Source organism: Metopolophium dirhodum, chromosome 2 (assembly GCF_019925205.1).
Source record: "Metopolophium dirhodum isolate CAU chromosome 2, ASM1992520v1, whole genome shotgun sequence".
NCBI lineage: Eukaryota > Metazoa > Arthropoda > Insecta > Hemiptera > Aphididae > Metopolophium > Metopolophium dirhodum.
The window spans coordinates 33,305,393-33,333,172 of NC_083561.1; the positions used below are offsets into that span (position 1 = coordinate 33,305,393).

The following is a 27,780-nucleotide window of genomic DNA, read 5'->3' on the forward strand; positions in this document are numbered from 1 at the left end:
TTATACGTTCTCTCCAATAAAACCCAACAACTAGTAGTAAAAGTAGTAGTAGTATAGTACTGCGGTAGTAGTGGAAGCGTGTGTTATTACATTCTTTTATCGTACATGTTGAACACGTAAAAACGTACATGTGGTATATGTGCAGTATGAATATATTATTATCAAGTGCGGCCAATATGTGTGTGTATATTCACAGAACAATAATAGCGTGTGTGTAAGTGTATTATATTTACGGTCAGCGTCATAGAAACCGATGGTAAAACAAAACGTATGGTCGACCCCCTTTTCGTTTTCATATATTTATACAAATCACGAATTTCCATTTCTGAAAAGAAAAATTTGTGTTCGATGCCTATTATATATACATACGGCATACAATTTATTCGATAAGCAATACTCACGTGATGAAAGTTCCTGTTGTATGTATAGGTTTCGTAATGCAGCCGCATCCGACTTCCCCTCGACCCACCACAAAGACATCCTTGACAACTTTAGTTTATATCGTGACAACTTTAATTTATATCGTACTTGATTCTTTTGAAATTGCATGACGATTTTTAGAACTTTTTTTTAACAATAACGTAAGTATTTGAGTAATATCATAAATACCAAAGAGAGATAAAGACATGTGTCTAAACCCCATCTAATTTATAAAAATTAAATCATAAACATTCTACGTATAATAACTTAACGGAGCCTTATGCCCCTGGATCCTTTTCAGTATTTTTTATATTACTGCAAAATATTATTGTTGAACAAATTCTTAAAATCTTTATTGTCATACATCGGTATTATATACAAAGTATTTACATACAAATGAATATCTCTGATCGTTGGAGGACGGAACGTCCCCCTCTGTTCAGACAAACTCGTTCATAAATCGCGGATTTTAATAATGTTTGACAAATCACGAGTCCATGTATTAGGCCATCTAGTTTTCCATTTTTCACTGTTTATGGCGGCCCTTTCCGTAACGAACAGTGTAATAAGTAATACCGGCATGTTGTGGTTTTTACTCTTCAAATTTGGCGCATGGGGCTCAATTCATTAATAATATATTATTATGGGCTTTGTTGAATTTTATACATGTATATTGTATAAGTAAGGACTTGTAAGATATAACAATTATGTTTGCAGGCACATGGTTAAACATTTTTAAATTGCAAAACAATAAAATGATTCATAAAATATAAAAAAGTTTTTCTTCGTTTTTTTTTTTTTTTGAAATTCCACATTATCGATCCACAATCGTTAAAAAAAACACACACACGTAGAACGACATAAGATCCACTTTGTATAGTGGTTTGTTGCTTATTCTCGTGTATTTATAGTGTTCGGCAATTAATTGATCGGCCCAACTAACACAGAAACGTTCGTGGTTGTCAAGTGTGGGTACTAGGTGTCTAGGTGCTGGTCGTGTGGGAATAGTGTTTTGAAACTATATATATATATATATTGTTATGTTAGGATCCGCTAAGAGCTAAAGCAGGTATATAGGAGGATAAGAGTTGGTGTATTAGTTTGTTATAAAATACACACATACACATACATAATATATTATACATATATAATGTGCGTATACCAAAGATAATAATAAACGTATGCTGCGAGGATTATCACAGTCTCCGGTGTTGCGACGATTGACGACTATACAGTGACTGTATCGTGTGAGCGACGAAAACTCTCGTCGCCGTCGCCGCGTGATCGTGTGGTTGTGGGTCGGATTTAAATGATCACACTGTGTAGTCGGCCGCAGTGGGCCAACGTTAAAAGCTGTTCTCCACGTCTCAACCCCTAAATCACGAACGGCTTACGTGGTGCAGTCGCATTCGCGATCGAAGACGGCACTTCTATATGGTTGAAAGAAATGTCGACAGACCGTCGTCGTATATCGTATACAGTATGGCATACGGCTATAATATAAAACGTATCATATATTATACACACACATAGGTACCTAACCTACACACACTATGATACATACATTGTATTATACGCGTGTATAATGTGGGAATGGCATTACACCGGTTGCCATAATACCGTATTATATACGATATATATTGTATATTTGTGTGTGTGTACACAACTAAATTCTCTCCCCCGAACATAATATATAAATGCTTAATGCGAAACGAGTATTAATGATTCCGCCGGCGTGTGTAATACATATCTATACAATATTGTAATATGTGCCGCGGGGGTTTTATTTCTCATAAATCAGATTTTTCATCCGTTTGTTTTTTTTATAATTTCTTATTTCTGTGTCTTCTCTCAGTTTCACTCTCTCGCTTTCTGTCTGTCTCTCTGTGTCTGTCTGTCTGTCTGTCTATTGAAAACGTCATCGCCGCGCAGCTCTCACCAATAACATATTATTAGATATTGTGCCATTACAAGCCGGCCGCGCGTGCGATTGAAAAACTTTTACGATTAGAGTCGACGGGTGGCACGTGGTATATTATTATTATTAAACTCTGATTGTACTAACGATAACACTGAACCCCCGGGAGATTTGAGATTACCATTACGTAAACTTACACAAAAACATCAGACAAACGAACGGATGCTGCTATATTATATCTATGTATTCAGTTTACTCAAGCAGTCAAGCTGCCTCATTGCGGACAGTTAATTAGCTATAGAAATATTATTCGTCAACTAATAATTTTATAACATGTACGAATATCTCATTTTTAATTTGTTGTGGCATTTCATCGGCTTAGTATATTGTATCCATTAGGGCTGCAGGTAGTGTGTATTTTAAAATATAGATCACGATAATATATAAACAATAACAATTATAGGCGTCGTCGTATTTTATAAGGTGTATAATCTTCATTGTAAGTATCTTCTATAACACGTAGTAGTGTGCATTATTGTCAAAACATATATAGGAACAATATTTTATTTAATATAGGTAATCATAAATTTGATACACCAGTGCCTATAATAAGTTAGGAGGACGCACACCCACATGTGTTGTCTCCGTCTTACAAATGTAAAATATTGCAAAATTGTTTTGCGCGGTTGAGAACCACTCAGGCTGTAGTCCAAGCTAAGCAGCCAAATTTGCACACTGTAAAGAGGAGAACATTTACTGTGCAACGTCGTTTTTATTTTTTAGTTCTGATATCGAAAAAATAAAAACGACGTTGCACAGTAAATGTTTTCCTCTTTATAGCATGCAAATTTGCTTAACTTGTACCTACTACAGCCCGAGTGGTAATCACCCGCGCAAAGCAGTTTTTGCAATGTTTTACATTTGTAAGATGGAGACAAACAACTCATGCAGATATGTAGCTTCTTCTTAATAACGTTAGACGGAAGTTTCGATTTAGTAGGTGAACTTTGAAACATGCGATCGTATACGGTATAATATGACATAAGTAATAAGTATTAATAACTATGTAAACCGAATAATAAATGGGGTCTAATTATTATTTATGGCCACTAATAATAATTGTTTCGATGCACTCTAACCTGGTGGTTTAAAACCGCTTAGAGATTGCTAACACATGATATACCTAACCTATGCAATTTACATACAAAAATAATTTCAATAAGACGATAATATCATCTAATTTGCGTGTAATCACTTTAAAAACAATAAGGATTACTGCTCTAAACGATGAAATTCTAGTGTGTCGGATTTGTAAATCAATTCCGCACAGTACTGTATAATTTATTGGTTTCCATTTAGTGAATTCTATAATCTATATTAACAAAAACTGATTGATGAAATTAATTTCGGCGTGTTAAACAAACACCTCTCGCCCATATTAATACCATATTATCTATGATTCTGATAAAACCAAACGTGTGCAATATCTTTTTACTGTGCTGTATTATTATTTGTTGTTTACATTTTTCCGACGATTTTCTTACGGCCGTCGAATACTGCGAATTATCGCATCGCCGTCAATCAGCTACCGTTTTCGGCCGTGACGATTTTTAACAGTTTCCAACAATACTAACCTGCGCACTCCGTCCATACCACAGATTTTTTTAATGTATTTTAATGTATTATTATTGATGTAGCTTAGTGATAAATCGTTTGTATACGTATATACAATAACATACTATTCATATATAAAGGCACACGATAGAGACTAACGACCGAATGATAATCGACGTCGCGCGTCGGTCAGATTTTTTCTTTCAATTTTTTTTTTTCACAAATCACATTTGCAACGCAAATCTTCTGCCGACACAGCAGTCACCGTCGCTGACCGGATGTGCTTAATTTCTCTACACCTCAATCAATCACGTGGACGAACAAATTACCGAATAATTGACGTTGTCCCCGTAACCTAGCCGAGAGGCTCTATATATTATGTAGCCACGTATAATGTGTTGTATATAATATACGGACCCGCGTACCTACATATATATATGTATATATTATATACGTGGTTAATGGTTATATACCGAGCATGCACTTACTATTACATTATTATCATCGTATATTATTATATTGCTCTAAATAGCAATATGTGGAGAACTACGTCGTCATAGTCTCCTCCTCCGGCTGCTGTTCGCCCCATGTCCACGAAAAAAGAAAATCCAAACGGCCAAACGGGTTTAGTTATTATTATTCTGTGCATTTGTGTTCGAGCGCGTGTGTGTCGTGTTTTGGCCGCCAGCAGAAACAATACAATTCATTGTGAATGATAACAATAAAAAAATAAAAGTAGAATAATATAATTTTAATTATGAAATTATTATTTAAAATGTCGTCGCATCACGACGAGACACGACGTTATACCTTAACTTATACTTGCTACGTGCTGTATCTATACGCGATTATATATTATTAGGTAGGTAAGTATTTATAATATTCTTCCGGTTTCGATTTGCATTCACGTTGTCGTTCTACCTATGTAAGAAATCATATTTTAATAATTAAAATTCGTTTTTTTATGTTATAATCTTTATCTTTTACCGTATTTATAATATATTATAGTAACGTACATGCTTTCGAACCGATTGTGGACAATTTCCCGGGTTGGCTTACTCCGTAACTCGAACTTCTCTCTCTATCTTGCTTTTATTCATAGGTACCTATGTATGTATATCTAAACTATAAATTATTCAGTCTTGGCGGTTTTTTCAAAATAATAGTACAATAAGTACAATACGTGCGTGGGCCACGGTATGTGTAGAGGTAGGCACGGATGAAAGGTTAACTGTTGGAAGCCGGACATCGTTTTTATTCTACGACCACGGTCGGAGTTGATGGAGTTCTCAAGAAAATGCCTCGAGCAAGAGGCTGTTATCGTTTAATTTTTTTCCGTCATCCCTTTTATTCGCATTATCATTCGAGTGATGCCGCTGCCGAGCGTTATTAGACTAGGTCGCATCGTAAAAACGTGCTTTACGCGATTCGGTATTTTACGACTGAATTTCCTCTCATGGCTTCCCCCAGACCATTCGCCACCACCTTTGTCGGCACTCACCTACTACCCTACGAACCTTAGAACTCCGCTAGCCTTATATCTCTCTGTCCCACAGGACCATAAAATATATATGTTTAATGTATTTATATATGTACGCTATACAGGGTGATTCACCAAGTATGCTTACCCCCATTTTCTTTATTTAACGATGAATTTATTCAAATCCCGAATTTTTAAATATTTAACTACACTTATCATATTTTGAGATACTTAAATTTTATACCATTTAAGGAATGTCCTGTGGTGGTAGTACCAAATTAGTTTTCAAATAAGAACTAACCTAATGTATATTGTAAATTGTTATGTAAGTGTTGAATTATGATTTGTTTGAAAATATTGGTGTAGAATTTGAACGAGTTGTTTCTAAATTAAAATATATATATTCAGGATAATAGTCCTTAAAAATGGCTTAAATAATTTTTAAATAGAATCTAGTACTTGTCGTACTAGGATAATGTTTACAATTTTTACAAATTATAAAATGTTGATACATTAATAATAATTTTATTGCTTTAATGTTCAAATCATCATTTTTAATTTGGAAAAAGTAAATTGTCGTTGTAAACAACGTTAAATAACTGAATAATACACGTTTGAAATTTGGTTTAGATAGGTACCTAGGTACTTATATAAATATTTTCAAAAAAATAAACATAAACATTTTATCGTTAACAATTTACACGAAAATAGCGATTCTCATTGAAAATAAATGTCGCCAGAGGACTGCAATTTTTAAAACCGTAAGTAGATACCTACCTGTTTGAAAATATGGTCATTAATAAGTATACTCAAAATTAAAAAAATCAGAATTCAAGAAAAATATGGGGGGTGACATGCTTGGGAATCACCCTGTATGTATACTGTATAGGTATATATTAATATATTATGCTATATAAATGAATACGTACAGCGGCGTTACGCATCGCTCAGGTCGATGTTGGCCAACTGTTACTCTCTATACTGCCGTGCTAAGCGAAAAAGCAGTATCTCCAATTTTAGTCGAAATTGAGATATTGCTACATGGGGGTTAACAATGTGGTTTTGTACCATTTTTTGCAGTAAAAAAGCAGTATATCCAATATTTAACATTGAAAATTAGCATTTGAAATTAAGAAAATAAACAGTAAGTCCATAATTTTTGTGAAACTAGTAGCAAAAATACAGTAGATCCCAATAAGTAGCAAATAAGCAGTAAGTGACATGGAGTTACTGTTATTTCGCTTATTTTCAAAACATTTTAAACAGTAACTAAAAACACAGTATCTCCGTATAGTATATTTGATAATATTGGTGTATAAATTATATTCTGTAGTCACAACCACGGTTTCAGATTTATATTAAAGGTATATCAATCATGGTCACACAGCTAATATGTCCATAATCAATTTGATGGAATACTGAATTATTACAAAATTCAAATGCATCACTGAATCATTATAATTTTGTTACTGTAATATTGTTGACTCTTTGTAGATTTTTAAATTTAGTAAAAGTATAAATATAAAATATAAGACCAATGCTTAGTGACATTGTTCATATAAAGGCAGAAATAGGGTTGAATTATTTGCTTTACAAAACCGACTACAGTGAATATTGTCCATTTGGAAAACTTGATTTTTTAAAAAACAACATCATTAAAAATGGAATTTCAAAACCAGACCAAAAAATTAAAGTTCTTGGTATTTATCCAATCAAAAAAGAAAGTATCATAAAAACATTAGTTCCTTTAATGCCAGAAACAAGGAAACAATTCTGGCTAGATTTTCCATGTGCTATGGAAGCACCAGATTTATACAGTGACTACGAAAATTAAAAATATTAATATAATGATAGTTATTATTATAAAAATGTCAGTCTGATTAAATTATTTTTAATTATTTTAAAAATTGTTAATTTAAAGTAAAAAGTACTTACTTGCTCAAAAGTATTTGCAACTTATTTATTTATATAATAATGTACTGTAACCAAATGTATTGTATAAATATGTTATTAGTTATTACTATTTACTACTAAGTTAGTAATTACTTTATAGATTTTTCTATTAATTTTCCTTATAATATTACATAGGTAGTTTAAAAAAAAAAACAGTATCTCCCTATTATAATAAATTTTGTTAGAATAAAATATACAGTATCTCCATAGAAATGGATATACTGTAAATTTGCTTCTGATAGTGCTTATAAAATAAGCAGTAAGTCCATTTTAATGGTCAAGGAATTAACGAAAATATTTAAAAACTCATAAAATCAATTCTATGATATAAAATTAGTATATACACGTTTATTTTAGGATCGTATGTTAATTATACTTGGTGCACGGATCAGTAATGAGTCTAAACCTGTTTAGTCGATTTCCCAACATTTTGCTTAGATGGAGATACTGCTTTTTCGCTAAGCACGGCAGTATATACATTACACCTACATAACAATGCAACACACACACACACACACACACACACACACACACACACACACACACACACACACGCTGGTGAAATTTCCAGACAAATAGTAATTATTTTATTGTTCCTTAGCGTTTACTCTCGGTCGGTGGCGTACTATCATTTCAACGCGCGCGGGCGGGCGTGTGTGAGTGGGCGAGGCGATACGGATGCATTTAATTTCCAGTAGTCATTCGAAATCATCCCTTGCCATTTAATATACTACCGGCTCACCGTCCTCCTTCCGTCATAAATCGTTTATAACAATAAATTCTGCCTGTTAAACGACGAAGTTCCTTTTCCTCACGATATTTTATCTTAGATTTGTTTGTTCAGCTCTCGAGGAAATCTATTCGGATTACAGGGGAGAACGGGAGATGCTTCTTTGATATCTCTAATACCCTGAAACCCCTTCTTTCTATTTTAAACTATGCCACAGCCGTAAATTAAATCGCATGTTATTATTATTGTGTTATTATATTACAATATCAACAAAATGAACGGACTTTTTTTCAAATCTATAATTTTGTTTTGCTAGTAAGTCAAGACTGAAAAAATTGGATCAGTTCAAGACTTTCGTATTTTCCGCGTGTGCAACAGCTTGTCGTCCGGGTGGGAGTTTTTTATTTTATTTTTATTTTAATCGCAAGACACCAGTGACGCACAAACGAATACGACCTTTTTTCATCATACATATAAAACCGAATTTTTTCTCGTCAAGTATATACTATATACATATATTTAGGATAAGTTAAACAAAATAAAGTATTTTTTTACGAATACATTCAAAGCTGGCGGGGACCACGGGGTGGTTAACTTATCTTAATCAACTTTTATAATATACTAACATAGAATGAAAGACTGTGTTTATACTTTATATATTTTTACTATTCATTTTAAATCAATGATTTGTACTAGGTAACGTTCTTTTTTTTGTACCTATTATCAACGTAACGTCTACAAACGATAATTTCTATTACAATATTGTAATAATAATACATCGTCCATCACTTTTGACAGTTTACAAAATTTACTTTTCATAGAAATAGTTAGGTTTTAATATTGTCTCCCGAATACAAGAACCTATAAGATATAGCAAGCCGTTATTAAAAAGAATGAGTGTTTAATTTTTTATTTTTTTAGTCATCGCATTCGTCCATTGTTCATATTATATTAATTATCGTATACTAACATTTATTATTCCACACAAAATATAGGTATAGGTTAGGTTAGTATAAGACTACACGGTGGAATTAATTAATAATTATTCATCCTTGCATATTTCATAATTCTATCGTTGTTTTTACCACTTCAGTTGTTTAAATTCATTAAGTATAATATTTATGAACAATACTCCATAATATATGATTTAGTACTATATTGCAGAATCATCACAATTTATTAACAACTGATGGGACTTCCACGGAATCACATTATTTAGTTACTATATACTCTTGGCAATTTGCAACTATACGTAAACCTTTTTTTTTAGTGATATTTACCTTTGTACCTATGTAATGTATTATTCTGGGAGTTGTTTTTACACGATACGGTTTAGTGCGCTACTATTCGGTTTGTATTCCGTCCCACCATAGTTTTCTTAGGCGGAAATTATACGAAGAACACGGACGTAATCTGTGTAAAATATATAATATAATATTATAACAAAATATATTGCAACAAGTATACGTAATACGGTTGACTACATAATTTATGAAATTATAGTAATAATATTGTAGGGTACCTAATTGGGTTTAATGTGAAAGTACAAAACGGTCTCACCGCTGTCACTCGCAAAAGGTTTCAACCGCACCTACCGCGCTTCGCATCAAAACTATGATATTTTGTTTACATTTTTCGAGTAACTGCAGAAGTCGGTATAAGATATTATTCCATTTAGGCACAACTATATCTATCTATAAATATATTATGTGCTTTGTATAATTCAATGCACTGTATTTTAAACGCTCGCAATGAGGAGAAAGTGGGAAGTATGAAAAATGTATGCTTTCCAAGTTAAGTTTTCAAAAGATTGCCACGTTATATAATATTCTCGAGATTTCGTTGAGCGAGTGGGCTTAGCAATTGTTTCCGCCGGTATATTGGATTGAAGAGGTTGATAAAATATTGATATCCATTTCAATTGTGTTCCATGCGATATGTAGTTCTTACGAATTGGAAGCCATATACAAATCGCGGGTTTTCGGAATCACCGTCTAACCAGGACAAAGGCGGCGCAAAATTTCAGAATGGCTCTTAAATCCTTGAGGTTTTCGTGTTAAAAATGAATAGGTCTAGACGAAACGAAAATGGGGAAATACATCTCACTCCAGTGGTTTTCTATATGCATGGACGTGGGTGACAAAGAAAAATATGTGTCCGCCGGTGGGGACAATTCCGAGAGATGACGATAAAAGCGAAATAGAGAGTGCCGGCTAAATAGAGAGTTTAGTATGTAAATATAGTAGCCATAACAATAACAACAATAATAATATGAGTAAAATATTGAATTAGTGAGACTACGGTGGTAGGAGGGTACGGCCGTAGAGATTTTTCAAATTCTTAACTCGACACTCCTCCGACCACGGTATTTGAATTGCTCACATAATAATTGGTGGATGAAGTGGCCGAGTGGACTACGACGTCGGTTCTAACGCGCACCGTCGACGGTTCGAATCCCGGCCACGGGCGGCATCGCTCTATGGGCAAGTAACTGTTCATACGGCGAGACCGCCATCCCTCAACCGGGCATGGCAGAAATCTACGAGTGCCCAATTAGAAATTCTGCCAAATAGGCGTCCGAACTAGACCTTCGGGCATACTCCCGGATATAGCGCCAATACGTAAAAAAAAACATAATAATTGCAAATATAATATTATAATATTATATTAGGTATGCAGTTATTTTTTTTATTCCCGCCTATACGTCATAAATATAATAGTGTATTTTCTTTTTTAAAATTTAAATTAAATATTAAAGATGTATCAATTTGTAACGAACGCGATTTGTTCTCTATGACATGGATTTCTCAGGTATCAAAACCAGCTCTATTGTATAGTATTCAGTTATGACATTTTTATTTTGCATTAGTAGTTATTTTATATTTTGGTATTTAGATTGTGTTTTAGGTAGTTTCTTTTTTTCTTATTTTAGCAGTAGGAATTAAATTAGATAATTGAAATGACCTCAAGAATTACGTCGTAACTATGTAGTTATGAATTTCCAGTTATATATCTAAATATATGAGACATAAAATAATTTTTTTACTTTAAATGCATTGTATGATGTTTTATAGTGCAATATATTATATTCACAGTCCTAATTATTTTTATTGTGCCCGTACGACTGTGCATATTGTACGGCAACAGCGCTCATCTTTGTGGCGGGATATTAACGTTTAACGAGAAAATAATAGTTTATTCGCAATGTTATTTTACAAACAGTGTATCATAATTTAGAAATATTATATTATTATGTATACATGAATTTCGAAAGATAAAACGAAATCCATTACAATATTCACTCGTGAAGAATACCTATATTCGCTTTCAATTCGACGTTATGTTTAACATAATATTATCATAATACCATTTCTATTTAAACGATAATGACTACAGGAGACGGGCGACGTCGTTGACGTCGAAGGAACGCTAAAATAATTCATAATAATAATATAATGTGCCGGCTATATGCATTTTAAATGTAGCGTTCCAAAGAACCGTTTCAAATATTCATATTTAGTATTTTTTTTATTCATCACTATTTAATCGTTTTTTTCTATATAATAATATTATATATGTACGTATGACATATGTATATATTATATTTGGTATTATTTGTAAAAATCAATTGTCCAACCTTGAATAGAAACAACGAACACGAGTGAAATGTGAAAAAAAATATCCCTTTGGTGTAAAGACTATTATAGGATCGCGTGTAAAGCCGCTTCCCTTACAACATGGAGTCTACTATATAATACGCTATATTGTTTTTTATGGGTCAACATTTATTATTTGACGTATACAGTAGTATAATATTATATAGATACATAAGAAATCGTTGCTCGCATAGCCACATAGAGCTGTCCACCAAGAAAAGCCGAAAAGTTATTGACGTTTCGACTAATTTGTTTGTACAATATATATATATAATATTACCAACAGGGACGTATATTTTCTTTTCTCTTCTTTCCGACCAGACATTTATTAAACGAGTCGTATTACCACTTGGATTACAGTTTGGATACGAAATACCAAGAACCTTAAGACGTGTATTTATATTATTTTCGTTACCACCGTTGGGGTTTGACATCTCATGATTGGTAGCATAACGAACTCGCAGCTAATGCGTGCGTATGTGTACTGCGACGTATGGATTTCAAATCTAATAATGCATTTTGGTTCGATTTTCCTTTTTAGTTGTAACATTTTTTTTTCTGCCCCTAAATATAGATACGATTTGTTTTCCTCATGGCTATTTTGTTATCGAAAAAGATGGTCGCTAGTTGTTATAACGTAATAACGTATATTATTTTTATTATAATATAGGAAAAGCGATGATATTTTATTTTCTTAAACAATTTCCGTTTACCACATCATAAAATACGTTAATGTATACTTGTAGACATAATGTATGTATGTGAATTAAAATACATAGATTTTTTTTCAAATTACCTGTATGACACTACTACCAGATGTATTTCCTAAAAATGGACCAACATTCAAACTAAATATCTAGAATGTAGGTTGGTACGAATATTGTCATATTTCATTATGGCTATTCATAACTACTGTAGAAATGATTACTATCTCAAACAGTTTCGGCCAGTTTGTATTAAACAGGATGCAAAATTATTGTGGGACTGCTGCGGTGGTGGGTAGTATTCAAATTTTACCCGACAAATATTAGGCTTCAATTATTAAAGGTTGAATAAACATACCTACATATTATTATTTACTATTATATATACCACGTAACCAGTTATGTGTGATTACAAGAATAATTAACATGCTCGAGTTCTGCAATTAACAAGCACAAAGAGTCGTAATCGAATCCAGGTACGCACACGGTGTGTTTTAAATGGAAAACCACAAAGGTGCAGGGGTAGTTTATAACGTAGTTCCAGTGATATTTATATTATATAATTGTTTTGCATTATTATTATGTTAGTTTTATATTTTTCGTGGGTATACACGAGTCAAGTTGGTACGTTCGTGACTATTGTATTTTTAAGGTTTCGCCGATTGTCTTTGAAAGGTTTCGGTCGGGTTTGTATTTTTTAACACGTCCGCGCGATAATAATTTGGGATGCCCTTTGAACCGTTGTTTGTCACGCAGTCGTTTGAATTTGCAATGGCTATACATTAAAACCGACAATATAAATAATATATTATAACCATATTTATTTATTATTTATATAAGTATAATATTATATAAAATGATACAAATTTAAATTATTTACACCATTGCGGGTCGACACTAAAAACAATATACATGATGCCCACCACGACGGTGGATGGGTTTTGGGAAAAATATCATGTGAAAATAGATTTACATAAAAGCACACCCTCGGGGTTTTCAAAAACGTTTACTCGCATTTGTACACACATACTACCGAGGGTGTTGAGCTTGATTTATGTTTGTGTATTTCTCTCCATCGATGCCACCCTGGTATTTGAGCATATGTATATATTATGAATAAAATATCTGTGTACGGTAAGTACACACGTGCAAGAGATACCTTAAAGGAAAAGAACGCGTTTGGCGGTGACAATATCAGACGATTTTACACACATAATCGCGTGCACCGCACGTGTGGTTGTGGGTTTATGCCGCGTTTTCCCCCATTCCCCTCAGATTATAAAATAAATAACAGAAAACACTCTAACGAATTAAATCGGATGGAAATAAAAGAAAATGGTTCGGGAAAAGGTTTGTGGCGTGTGCGTCAGCTGAGAGAACCGCGTTTTCTATACCGGATGTATCCAATTGTCATTGGAAGCAGAGAGAGAGAGAGAGAGAGAGAGAGAGAGACTGCATTTACACAATTCACACATAATATAATATTATCTATTTAGATACCATACAGCTGCTATATTTCACGATTATCATGCCCAAGTTCTCTCGTGTGTAAGTTTCAGGTTAAGTTTCATACACATTACACACACATATACCTAGTTACGTATAGTTTGTCTCAAAATTGTATAATATCTATATTATATATATATATATATAATTAAATGATGTAATAAAAACGTTTTGTATGGGTATTAAAGGTTTTATTTTTCAGTCGAATTGATTTTTTATTCAGTCGCGTGGTCTTATCTTGAACGCTCATACACTTCAATATTTCGTATAGTACATAATATACAATGATATTTTATTCAGGTTTTTACTCTATATTCTTTTCAAAGTACATACCATCTCCCGGTCGTACTCGTGAATTACCATCGGAGGACTATTGCCATATACGTTCGAATTATTTTGTTCCGTACCGTTTGACGACAAACGTTTTCTCCGCCAGTATAATGTTATAGTTGGTATAATGTTTTTCATATGTACGAGATGGTGTTTAGTGTTTATTCAACGTCGGAATTATTTGACGCAGAGTAGTGTTTTGAAAAGTGTTGTGGTTTTTTATGCACGCTTTTCTTTTTTTAACGACATTATTTGTGACGAGGATCAGAAACCATACAATTTTTCGCTGTACAATATTCAAACATTTTTATCCAAGTCGATAAAAAAAAATCATAAAAGCGTAAAACACTATAACGTCCACGTGTAGATGAGATACATTGTCCATCTTGTGATAAAAAAAACAACTGCTCTGAATATATAAAACGCTCATGTTCATATGAGTTTATGCACTACGCAGCACACTTTGCGTCCCTAAGGCGCCGTTTTATATTTAGTTAGCGTCGTGATGCCGTGATATTGTATAACATCGAGAATCGATAATAAGCCGTAAAAATGTTAAAAATATCAATATCTCATTTTATAATAACCTTTTTTTTTTAATCGTCTATATTATTTTATTCGTTTACATTTTCTGTATTAGGTAGCACAAACTTTTGCGCGTGCTGTGACTTCACACACGAGCATATTATATATGGTATATAGATTCGTGTGTTCAGAAACCGTGTTATTAACCATGGCGTTTTATTTTCGTTACTTCCTCACCACCATTCGCCAACTGCCCTGACCCGGAACTCCATAAGTATATTATTGCAGGGCAAAACTCACGAGTCCGTGACCGATCGACTTACGTGGTTCATTGAAGCTCGCTCGCGTAATCAATCAAAAATAAAACACATACGTACATTGTATAAACTATAAATATAGGTATATTTGTCCATAGAGTTAGGTAGGTAGGTACTTATCTTTATATAAATATTATATATTAGGTAAGTCGTGGTTTTAGTAACAGTTTTGTGTTTTCGGCGTGGTATTTTTTCTTTACTCTGACGTAAAGAAAATTAAAATAATCCACGTGATGTTTTCATTATTGATAATAATTTCCAAAATACCGGCTCATCTATTTGATGTTTGTGGCCATTAGATAGTAGTCCGGCTTATACTTGATTTTTGATATCTGGTGGTGTTTGACGAGTTTATAAAGATATATATATAATATTTATTATATTGTAATGGTGATGTGCGATGTGTGAAATCTTGACACTGTTCATAAATATTTAAAAAACAATCCGACGAGATCACTTTTTTAAAAGTACATTACATATACGCTTGTAATTAAATAAACACTTTGTGCTGTAACAGTTGTGATTTTCGCTCTTCCGTGCGATTAAGTTTTCCATAAATTTAATGTTAGAAATAGTGATGCAAAAAACAACCCATTATGCAAAAAAAAGAAAAAAAAAACAATTTAAAGGACGACGGGGGCGTCAACAGACTGCCGATGCCGTCTGTGATGAAATATGTATACACACCACCGGCTCAGTTAGTAGCTGTTATAGATATATGCACGCCATCCCTGCGAAACTCATACATGTGTTGTATAACCGTCATAATTAATGATATAGCTTTAATGTTGTTTCACACACCTTTTTATATATTTTTATTTAGAGCAGGGATTATTATAAGTACAATATAGGGATCAGAGCGTTTTTGTTTCGGTTTAGATCTCAAACCATATTAAAATATAAATTATACATTGCAGTTTTTCAGGTTTATTGATCATAATATAACTATATACGTATTATGCTCAGGGCGCTTATCATTTTTTTTTTCATTAAGTATAATATAAGCACTAGGAAAAAATAAAATCTCGGCGGTTCACCCTGTATAGCGGATATGATATTATAGTATTATATTAATATACATACTTGTACTCGTCAAAGTACGTTTTTTAATTATTATAGTAGAAGAAAAAATACTCTATGCTTATGGGTGATGTACCTATATACAGTACTCGTACAATTCACGTATGCTTTGTTCTGTAATAATAATTTATATGTGAATTTATTTCACTTGACGATGTTTTTCATTAAGCATACAAGTGCTACGTGTGTGTGCAATTGTTATTATTATTGTTGGCGATGTTTTATTTTCTTACTCTCTCTCTCTCTCTCTCTCTCTCTTCGAAAATAACCTCGAGGATTCGAGTATTGTTTATCTATCGTTATAGTGTACAGTGGTCACTAATATTAAGTGGGTACATTGTTGTCGACCACCGACGAACGGTACATTTTTGTCAAGATATAACATATTATATGTTTCATATCGTGTGGATCATAAATACTACTGTTCACGTTCTGGGTTATCTTCGTTGAAATCTACAAACATCGCTGATATTGTGATCGCCTCACTAGCTGACAACAGCACGAAGATTGTATCGAGGGTGATTTTTGAATGGTGGTATTGGTTGGGATATGTTAGTTAACGTATGCTAACCTATCATAACCTAACCTATGAGTAATTCGGCAAATTGACACGTTTCGAAGACGCCGGAGAACTCGTCATTATTATTATTACTTTGACTACTTCGATTATCCATGCTCCGTTGCTCGGTTTGTCTGCTATTATTATATTAAGTAGGTATTATTATTTGTACGAGGTCAAATTTTCACACGTATAGGTTTATGCATAAGCAGATTACGAACGTAAATTGACTTTTATTGGTTGTTTTTATACGGTCGATACCCGCGGGTGGGGACCTAAGTTCGAAATCCACATATTGATAATACGCCGCGGTTAATGGATTCAACATGGACACGGCGTCGTCGAGTAACGGTGTATTTATAGCGTTAAATCCATATAATAATATAGTATAATGTGCATTATCATACTATGATAATAATACCTATCATATTTACATTTTTTGTGTACGGTCCACGCGTTAAACGGTTTTTAAAGGGTATGTAAAAATAATGAACGGTAAAAAAAAACCAAAAACAAAACAAAAAGACAAACCCAAATATAGTGCACGCCGTGGTCGATACAAATAATATTATAAGCGATTTGGATTTAATATGCGTGTAATGATAATAGAAATAATAATAAACAATATTGTATAGCATGCGTTCGGTTGGTGCATTAACGTCCGTCAACGGCTCTGCCGGGCGATGTGTGACGTCGCATTTTGTTCTTGACGCGACCACTTTTTTTCTGCGGCCGTCGAATCTCGATTATTAATGGTATGCAATAAGCTATATATTCATACTTGGTTTTGGACTATGGAATATCGCGTGGTGACCGTCGAGGTCGATTACTCGAATTGTGTATGGCGGGAAGCGGGGAGAACAAGAAACTAAGCTCTAAAAAAAAAAAACTTAAATTATTTTGCAGTTACCGACGTCGGGAGAAACAGGCACAGAACTGACGGTCCGGGAGCTGGAAGAGATGGCGTGCCGGCAACAGCATCAGATCGAGTCGCAGCGGCAGTTGTTGGCTGCCAAAGAGCAGCGACTCCGCTATCTGAAACAGCACGACGCCAAGCACCATCAGGTGGCGGCGGAGCACGATAGGCTCCGCCGCCTCCGGGATCGGGTCGAGGCTCAGGAACAAAAGCTCCGTAAGCTCCGGGCGCTCAGAGGTCAAGTGGACCAGACTAAACTCAACAACGCCACACTCAGTGAGTACTTATATAAACATAAATATAACTATATTCATTATTATTATTATTATTATTATTATTATATGTATACACTGCACCAGTAATAATACTATACACTGGTGTAATATGCATACGAGTATATGTATACACTATGCAGTCACTCTTAATCTTTGGCTATTATTATCATATTATATATATATAGATATAGGTATTTGCAACCCTCAGAGAGTCGTCTTAGACACACCGTATATATATATAATGAAAATATGAACGCATTATAATTGCACATTATATGTACAATCGTCTGAGTACTTGTTATTGTCATTCCATTCTATATACACGTATACGAAAGATTATATATATATATTATATATATTATTATGTATACTTTGAAACACTTAAGTAGGATTTGGACATTTCCCCCCATTCTCCCTCTGTAGGAGTTCGTCGTTCACTGCAGTGCACGTCCCTAGATTTTTTCTCTTTAATTTTTTTTACCCTTGTTTAAACACGATGCGAACAACAATACGTCGTCGTTTTTACAGGCACACTGTATAATGTACATACTTAATACTCGTGTAGTTATGTATGTTATAATATGTATGTATAATACTATATTGTATAATGTATGTACTCGCGAGATTCATAATGTATATATTATTATATTTATTCAGTGCGTGTGTCCTCTGCGATACTTACCGTAATTTTTTTAATTAGATTTTTTTTTTCTAGACACGTATCGTAAACGGATTTGTGGTGAACTTATCGCCAAAAATACAAATAGCTATTTTTCATTTAAAATAAAATATAATATACCCACATTAAATGTGAAGTCGTTAGAAAAAAATATCTGAAAAATTTATGTTATTTGTCAGTACATATTATTATCATTAAATGGTATAGTTTTTGTTTCTGAGTCAAAAATGACTAACCCTTTTAAATGATCCCTACTTATCGATCGCACTCGTGTATTCCGTAACTGTATTCCGCGACGTATTGTAATAACATGTCGTTTATTTTGGAAACGTCGTATATAATAATATAGGTACCTAATACACATACTTATACGTAATATATGATTACCATAAAAGCCTTTATTCGCCGAACAGTGCGGAGCTCAGATAGTGTTGTGTCAGCATCAATCAGGTGCTACAATAATGGTATTGGGTGGTGAAAAGAATGCGTCTAAATACTATTCGACAGTGTTGAATTAAATTCTCCGAAAATCTTCAATTCATTATAATATATGTACCTATAGAAATATTTTTTAATTTAGTTGTTTGCGTTTATAGTTAATATTTTATTAGAACTGATTAATACGAATATCAGATTTATTATGTGTAGGTACCTGGAAATCAATTTTTATTTAAAACAAAATGTAGGTACAAGACGTGACCACTTGGATAAATGTTTTGGTAAAAATTATGCCAAAAGCTAATATCGATTGAACAACCTCCCCCCGAAACAATAATTTATAGTTTTCATGATCGCAAAAGAAACTAATACGCTCATCGTTACGTTGCAGTGCATAATATTACATTATAATACATGTTATATAATACGAGATTTTATTTGTGTCGCTTTTAAAAGCTTTTTTCTCGTTTAATTAAAATAAAACCGACGTTGGTAGGTGCAGGTGTATTATGAAATTATATTATTTCTTATTTTTCTCTAAGAGCGTTTATATTTATAGTAAAATGTATCATATTATTATGATATATATATATAATAATATTGCATTGTGTAACAGAGTATAAAATATGTAAGTAGAATATATTTTTTCTTTAGAAGCGGTCGTGGTTGGTCTTTGATTGAAAAATCGATACACTTTTCAGTTCTCATATATACACACGTACCCACTATTATACAGATAGAAACACACACACACACACACACACACACACACACACACACACACACACACACACACACACACACATATATAATTCCGCGGTCCGCGGCCGACGTCGATCTCCTCCATACGACGCCGTTGCTCTAGTGTTTCCTTGACATTTCTATATTACACGACTGTATAAGGACTATTTATATACGGGAATAATGATGATATCCATCCATGTGGTGGCAGCGTGTGCGAGTGCGTTTTCAGTAAAAGCTTTCGTGTACATTCGTTCCAGTGCGCTGGGAGCATTTAAAACAACATACCGCAAACGATCATTGCCGACGAGCACGATGTTCAAAAACAACGAAAAATAGATAAAATTGTATTTTTGTTCGCGTGGTGAACCCAATTTATTTCCAGAAAAATAACCGGCAGTTAATATTAAACCTATCCCACTAGCCATACCTACATTATACGTATATCTACAGTTAATGGTTTAATATGATATCAAATCTGTATAAAATACAAAAAAAACAATAATGAACTCGTCTAACCTGTAACCACCGAGCATTTTTTAACCTCATCTATAATGTCACATATCTTAAATTAGGTAGGTATACTCGTCTAATGCCTACCCCGAAATGTGTTCCTATACTATTGTAATATTATTATTTAGATACCAATAAGAATACTGACAATGCAGGTAAACATGTATCATTCATTAGTTTGTTAATAAATGAATTGTTCACCAGTAAACAACTTTGTTATCGCGTAAAAACAATTTAAATGTAGGATTGACAAACTATAAGTGCCTTTCTTAAATGTTTTAGCCCCTTCTCGTTTTTCTCCGTATTTAATTTTTACATGCCACCATAACGTTTCAATGGGTTGAGTTTGAGATCTTATTTTGGGATCTATAACATTTTCTGTGGTTTATTGCATAATGTAAATATTGTAATGTGATTGTAATTGTTTAGTGAGTGATATATCCTGCATTGGTCGGAATAAATTATAGAACTCGATGGCACTTCGTTCAATATTATAGAGATAAGTGTTTCCAGATGTTGTTTTTCCGCAATGAATAACCTCCGTTCTAAAATATTGTTGTTATTACGAAAAAGACCGAAAACCATGGTCCTTGGACTTGTTTAACATAATTACGTATATTATTATCATAGTCTTCTGTTTTTGTGTTATCACTTATTTGTATCGTGTGGGTCATTATTTACATATAATAATCTTCTTCGATTATATTTTCTTTTAACTTGGAAACAGCCTCATCAATCAATCTAAATAACACATCCTGCGCCACCATTTTTACAAGCATCAAATATACTGACACGAATATCTCTACCGAAATTATTCTAGTCAACAATTGTGTTGTGACTTGTTGTTGTTATTTTTTCTGTTTTTACCTACTACTGGATTTTGCAATACCCAGTACTACAGTAGCTCCGTCATTTCAATAAAGTTCAAACGACTATTGAATTTGTCATTTACCTCGATGTAAGTAAAAATTGATTTCCTCTCCTTATATAAGTGTATATTTGGCAGCCATTTTGTTTTGACAACGGTTTTTTTTAACGGTCTTAAAAACTGAGTCAACGTAATATTACATATAGTTTCAAAAATGCTCAGTGCTCAGACGCCATGGTCATATAGTACCTACCTTTTTTTGTGGTTTATCACGGAATAACAAGGAGGTACTTCACCCCCTTACCTCCATATTGTTACTCAGCCATATATAGTACCTAGGAGTGTCACAAAATCAGTAAATGGAAAATATCTTATTTTTTATAATGCGATGCAGTTTAGGGTATGATTTTTATAGTTAATATTTTTTTAATATTTGTTTGCGTATTTTTTGATATGTAATATGTATAAATAATAAATATTTTCTTCTGCAATATATTTTAGGAATTTTTAGCGTATAACAACTTTTCTGTTTTGTGTCGTATATTTTATTAAAATATAATAATTATATATTTATATATATATATCCATAGCGGTTCATACTTACTAAATATCACACAATATTGAATCTTATTATGTTTTAAACCTATGGTGATTTATGCAGATTTAAAAGTTATAACCTATACTATTATAATATTATATTATACAGTTTGATACTCTTCTAAGTTCTAACACTCCTTAACTCCTGTATAAGTACACATGTATACGTATTTTGTTATGTAATTTATTTCTTTGTTCGGAACACAATTAAAATACGGTACATATGTGGTGAGTATGCAACGTAAAAAAATAGAATTTGATTTCTTTTTTTTAATTGGTGAAAATAATACATCCAACCTGAGCAGAAAGCACGTCATATAATACATTATGTGAATTCACTATAACCCATTTGTGATACGTGACTCAAGTATATTATACGTGTGGACGAGGATTTTATTTTAGAGTTTGATTTTTTTAATACGAATATTAATTGTATAAATATATTTTTAGTATGAACAATATTCTCCTCTCATAAATTATTATTTTCTGATTTTACGTGACAAGTCAATTAGCTTTATCATGAATATAATCATCGCACTGATTATAAAAGTCGTTGATTCTCTAATCATCAACATCTATAGAAATGTATTTAGGGCTTTAACAACTTGGCACTGCTTAATAACTATAGAGGGTAAATAACTATAAATATAATATGCAGATTTCCAAAGATTTCTAATGGCTTTCAAAAATTTCAGATATTGTGGCGTATCTTCTGATTATAATTGCATAACTGCAGGTATTTTATTCAAATCACGATAAAGTTTTCTCTTGAAAATACGTATATTGACAACGTTCTTTTTTTATTTTTGATATGTTTATAATTTTTATATATATATTATTATTATTATTTTACCAATAATAGTTCACCGGTTGATGTGGAACACCATTATTACTAACAGGCTATGATATATTATTATTAAATAGCAATTAAATATTTGTATAACAATAACTTTGAAGTCTCCGTCCGCACATCAGTTATGGCATAAATAATATATTATAAATTATAATATTATCTAATGGTTAGGATTATGTAATATATAGCATAGATATTATATAAATATAGAGGTGTGGAGTAAATAAATTAATGTTTTATTACATTTTTTCACAAACATGAAATGCCATGAGAAAAACGTCCGTTCACCGTAATATATTAATATATAACCGTAAAGTAGTTGTGGCAGAATTATACTTATATTTTTCATTTACATTTTCGGCAGTTGCACGTGCCTATAATGTGATCAAGCGTATTATATTAATATATGGCATAGAGGTGCGGTGTAGGTCTCTCTATCATAGTCTTCAAACCGTTTCACAATTTACATAATAGTATATAGGTACATTTTGCATAAAAACTGTATACACGACTTCGGTTTGTGGACCCAATAAATCAAAAAACTGGAAGTTTTGAGTGTACTTCGCCATTGGGTAGGTTATGGTAATGGCTACGGATGTGTTAAATTTGAATTTTTAATTAAATTATTAATCATTACATACCTTCGAAATACGATTTTGAGTTTTTTTTAACCTCTATTTCTTGGGATATTTTGTTATTTATTTCTATAATTTATTTTACCTTTATAGTACTTTATTTTTCTATTAGTATAGTACCTACCTATAGAATATTGAACTCATTTTTTCCAAAAATATCGCATTTATTACCTGTATAATAATTATTATTACCATATTATTTTATTATTATTAACTTATGAGTCAATGCCACGTTCCGACGTTCCATCGAATGGTGTGAATTGTTTCAGGGTATAAATAGTTTAAAATTAGTCTAAATATTTTGAAAATGTCCTTGTGTATGGAAAATAATAGTCTATAGGTACGCGATGGTGAAAAGTTTCAAGTTCCTACTCCCTATGATTAATATTTGAATTACAAAATAATATAAATATTTTGGTTATTCCTAATTCTTCATTAATATTTTAAAAAGTACTGGGAATTCCCAATCAGAAACCATCTTCCAAGTTGAAGATTCAATCATTTTTATTGCTTCAAAAGATAACGATAGAAACACACGAAAAAAGGAAATCACACATCATTGAAAATCCGCTTAGCCCAGAACCTACAATTATTAGTAGGTAGCGCCTTATTTGTGAATAGAGAAGTGAAGTGGAAGACCCGGTTTTTAGATTGAAATATTGTTACTTAGATTATGATTAATTTCATTTTTCTTTCTATTCGTATATTTTGTAAAATCCAACGTGAGTGGTTTAGAGAAAGAAAATGATAATAAAATAAATCTTAGGTAGGTAGTGGAAAATAAAAACATTTTCATACACACGAACTTTTTTCACGAACCGCGGTCTAACTTCATATGATAGTATAATATTATAACTTCGATTACGTGTATACCTTCGATAAATATTTGATATATTTGTATTATGTTTATTGCCTATATCCAGACACTCAGTATTGGTCAGTAATTAGTTACATGTACCTATCAAAGTTACGTAATTAAGATACATTTGTAACTTGGAATGTGTTACGTAATTTTCAAGTAACTTTAAAATGTAACTAGTATTTTGAGACCAATCTTTTGATAAATGTTGATGTTAATACTTTTAAATTTTAGTGTAACTTGTTACACGCAGGTACAATTAATCGAGTAACTTGCTTATCTCTGCCTATCCCAGTTGATTAAAATATTAATAATTATTATAATTAAATGGACTACCAACAATTAGGAGGCCTCTAATAATTATACTGCAATAATAATAATTATTCCAGTATAATATCGTGAAGTGAATATGGATGGAAAACTGTTTGTGTTTAATAAAATAACGATTTTTCTATTTCCACACACGCGATTTGAAAAATAAAAACGTGCATTCTGGGGGTTGTATTTGCGCACGCAAAAATAGTATGACCTAGTTTTATTTTATTTTCTATTATATTTTTTGAATAATTGCATGGTTAAGTCTAATTTTCTGAAATACCATAGATTATAATTTGAATTCTAAAGCAATAATAATATTGCACTACCTCGGAAAGTTCGGTTAAAACTTTCTCGTTCATTTTATAGCGACGCATATAATAATATGTACGCGTATTTCTTCGGATGAGTTGGTATTTGTTTCTCATGCGATGGATGGCCAAAATAAATTATTTTATCTCTATTATATTAAATTTTTTACTTATTATATTGTTTTTTGACTTATCATCGACTTTAAAAGATTATGCATTTGTGTAAATCCAATAATAAAATAATTTTGCAGTTATGTTGAAACACAAGTTACTTTATCGTCAAATTCGATTGAGTTTAGACATCTGTGTCAAAGTATATATTGAAATAATGAAACAAACAAGTTTTAATTTTGGACAGAAACATTTAATTAGGTACCTAGTATTTAAGTCGTTTGAACCCATTTATACCTACAGTTAGTTATTATCAAATTACTAATTAATAGAGTATTTGTTTTCATAAATTCATAAAATCATAAAGTTGAAAAAATTCACAACTATAATTTATAATAACTTATAATTTCATATGCTTCAAAGTAGAAAAGGCTGTTGGAAAGATCATAATATTTTGATTTTAATTTCACAACAAAATAATAGTTTAAAAATAAATTCAATTTGATTTATACCACTGGTAAGTATAAAATAATTGTTTCACGGACAAATTTAATATTCATGTCGTTCGCTCGTTTTAAGTTGCACGATTGAATTTTATATATAATAATAGTATAAATAAATACAAGGTGATTCACCTGAAAGTATGTTCATGTTATCCATTCATTATTACGCATTTATTCAAATTCTGATATTTGGAATTTGTAAGTGTACTTAAACATTGCATTTTAAAATAGGAACTAGAACCATATTGAAAATAAATTGTTATGAAATTAGAATCATTCAACCGTTTACCAGTTCAGAAACTACACGTAAAAAATTTGATTTATAAATGGGAGTCGCATCTCATTTGAATGGAATACCACCACCAACTCTCTTACAGTTCAAATGTTGTAACTAGTAATTATCGCCTTTTTACAAAACAAAAGTTCTTATTGTATGAAATATTTTACTGACGACGAAGAGATGAAAGAGTTAGTTGAAAAGTGGATAAAGGAGGTGCTGTGTAAGTTCTTCGACACTGGTAACAAAAGTTGGTTTCATGCTAACAAAAGTGCATTGATTTTAACAGTGACTATTAAAAATAATATCTATATACCAGTGGCGAAAACTCGTAATTTTTATAAAATGCTTTTAAACTTTACTTGCAAAACGTGATGACAAACAACAAAAAATTATGTAACCGCTCTGCTGTAAAGTAAGTTTTGAGAGTATCTATTGACATTGAGTATCCGGCTCATACCGTAGATAGTGGATATGTTAAATTTAATACAATGATACATATTGCATTTTATGATAAACGGTTTTGAGGGGAAATGGTGGTATAGCAACTTGTTAACTTCTATTTCTAAAGATATTGAATAATTGTTCTATATTACAACGAATATGAGTAGTATAAAGTATATACATTAATAAAATATATAATAATATAAATTACCTTGCCCTTTACCAAACGGCGTGAATAGGTTTCTGGTATAAATAGCTTAAAGTTAGTCTATATATTTTCAAGATTATTTTGTGAATAGAAAATCATATATTAGGTACGTAATGGTGAAAACTTTCAAGTCCCTATACGATATTTTTTTTTACTTACAACAAATACACTTAAACCGTTTAGGGAAAGTTTGTTATTCTTCAGATTTAATCAAAATTAGAACTTCAAATGTCAAATAATATAGCTGAAACGATTTTTTGATACTCAAAGTATAAGATTAAAGCATTTTTACGGATTTTTACGTGATCGTAAATTCCCAAAAAATATTGTAATTTATTTATTTATAATAAAATGAATTGTTTGCGTCTCGATTGCGCTAAATGTAAAACGCCAAAAAACGTATTAATATTTATTCGATTTCCAGATCCACGTTATCGCGTACACTCGTAGGTACGATATTACAGAAATATTTTTTATGGGAATTCTAAGCGATTAAGAATATATTGTTTTGCGAACTGTCTTTTTCTCACATACTCCGCGTCTCACTACCAATAACCGTCTTTCGAGCGTCGGCACGTAAGAACTATGTATAGGAAGTGAGCGTTCATCCATCCTGAATATAAATATATATATATATAAAGAGAGAGAAAGAGTTGTGTACACGTTATGAAATAATAAATTTCATCTCTAATGGAGAGGAGCTGCACAATCGATTTATCTCGTAACGGTAACTGTTTTCTTTTTCTTTTATTACGACACACATACACACACACATACACACACGTACAAGAGGTTTCGTGGTAGCAATTTGTCATTTGATTTTTTATTTTATTTCGTTCACTCACCATTATATTGGATCTCATCCGCCCTCCTTGTGCCATATATATTATCAACCATATACTACCTACCATTTCGTCACCTCGCCGTCGTCGCCGGTATTTGCACCGTTTTGTCGAACGCCACACTTTAAACGTCGTCATAAAAAAAAAAAAATATAGAATAATAAAAACCAAATAAAAGTAGGTATAAATACAAAAATAAAAACCACCATCGATTATATTATGTATTTATATATATCGTATATCATCGCGTACCTGTGGGTTATAACCTACCGACCTCCCGGAGTTTTTAGATATCCACCGCCGTCACCTTCGTGTTCGAAATGCTTAAACTTCGAACACGCACACAGTACCATGTTACGTGCGCACGAGACATATTTTATAAGTCGCGTGTTGTGGCGTACCTATGGTGATTTTCGTCATCGTTGTTGTTGTCGGTGTATATATATATATATATATATATATAGTATATTATACATACTTATACGACATTATTTTATACTTATTTATGATATTTTTCGGGAGGGGTGGAAGGGTTGTGGGTGGGCGATACCGATACGTATTATACAGTGTATAATTGCGTGTGGCGTGAGCTGGGCGTATCTC

General features: G+C 32.2%; 1 protein-coding gene across 1 annotated transcript in view; it reads left to right on the top strand.

The window, feature by feature from the left end:
* LOC132939865 (uncharacterized) overlaps window positions 1-27,780 on the top strand; it is an 87,403-nt gene that overhangs the window by 28,118 nt on the left and 31,505 nt on the right. The window contains 1 exon segment of the mRNA XM_061007270.1: window positions 17,699-17,984. Within this exon segment, the coding sequence (XP_060863253.1) occupies window positions 17,699-17,984 (286 nt within the window).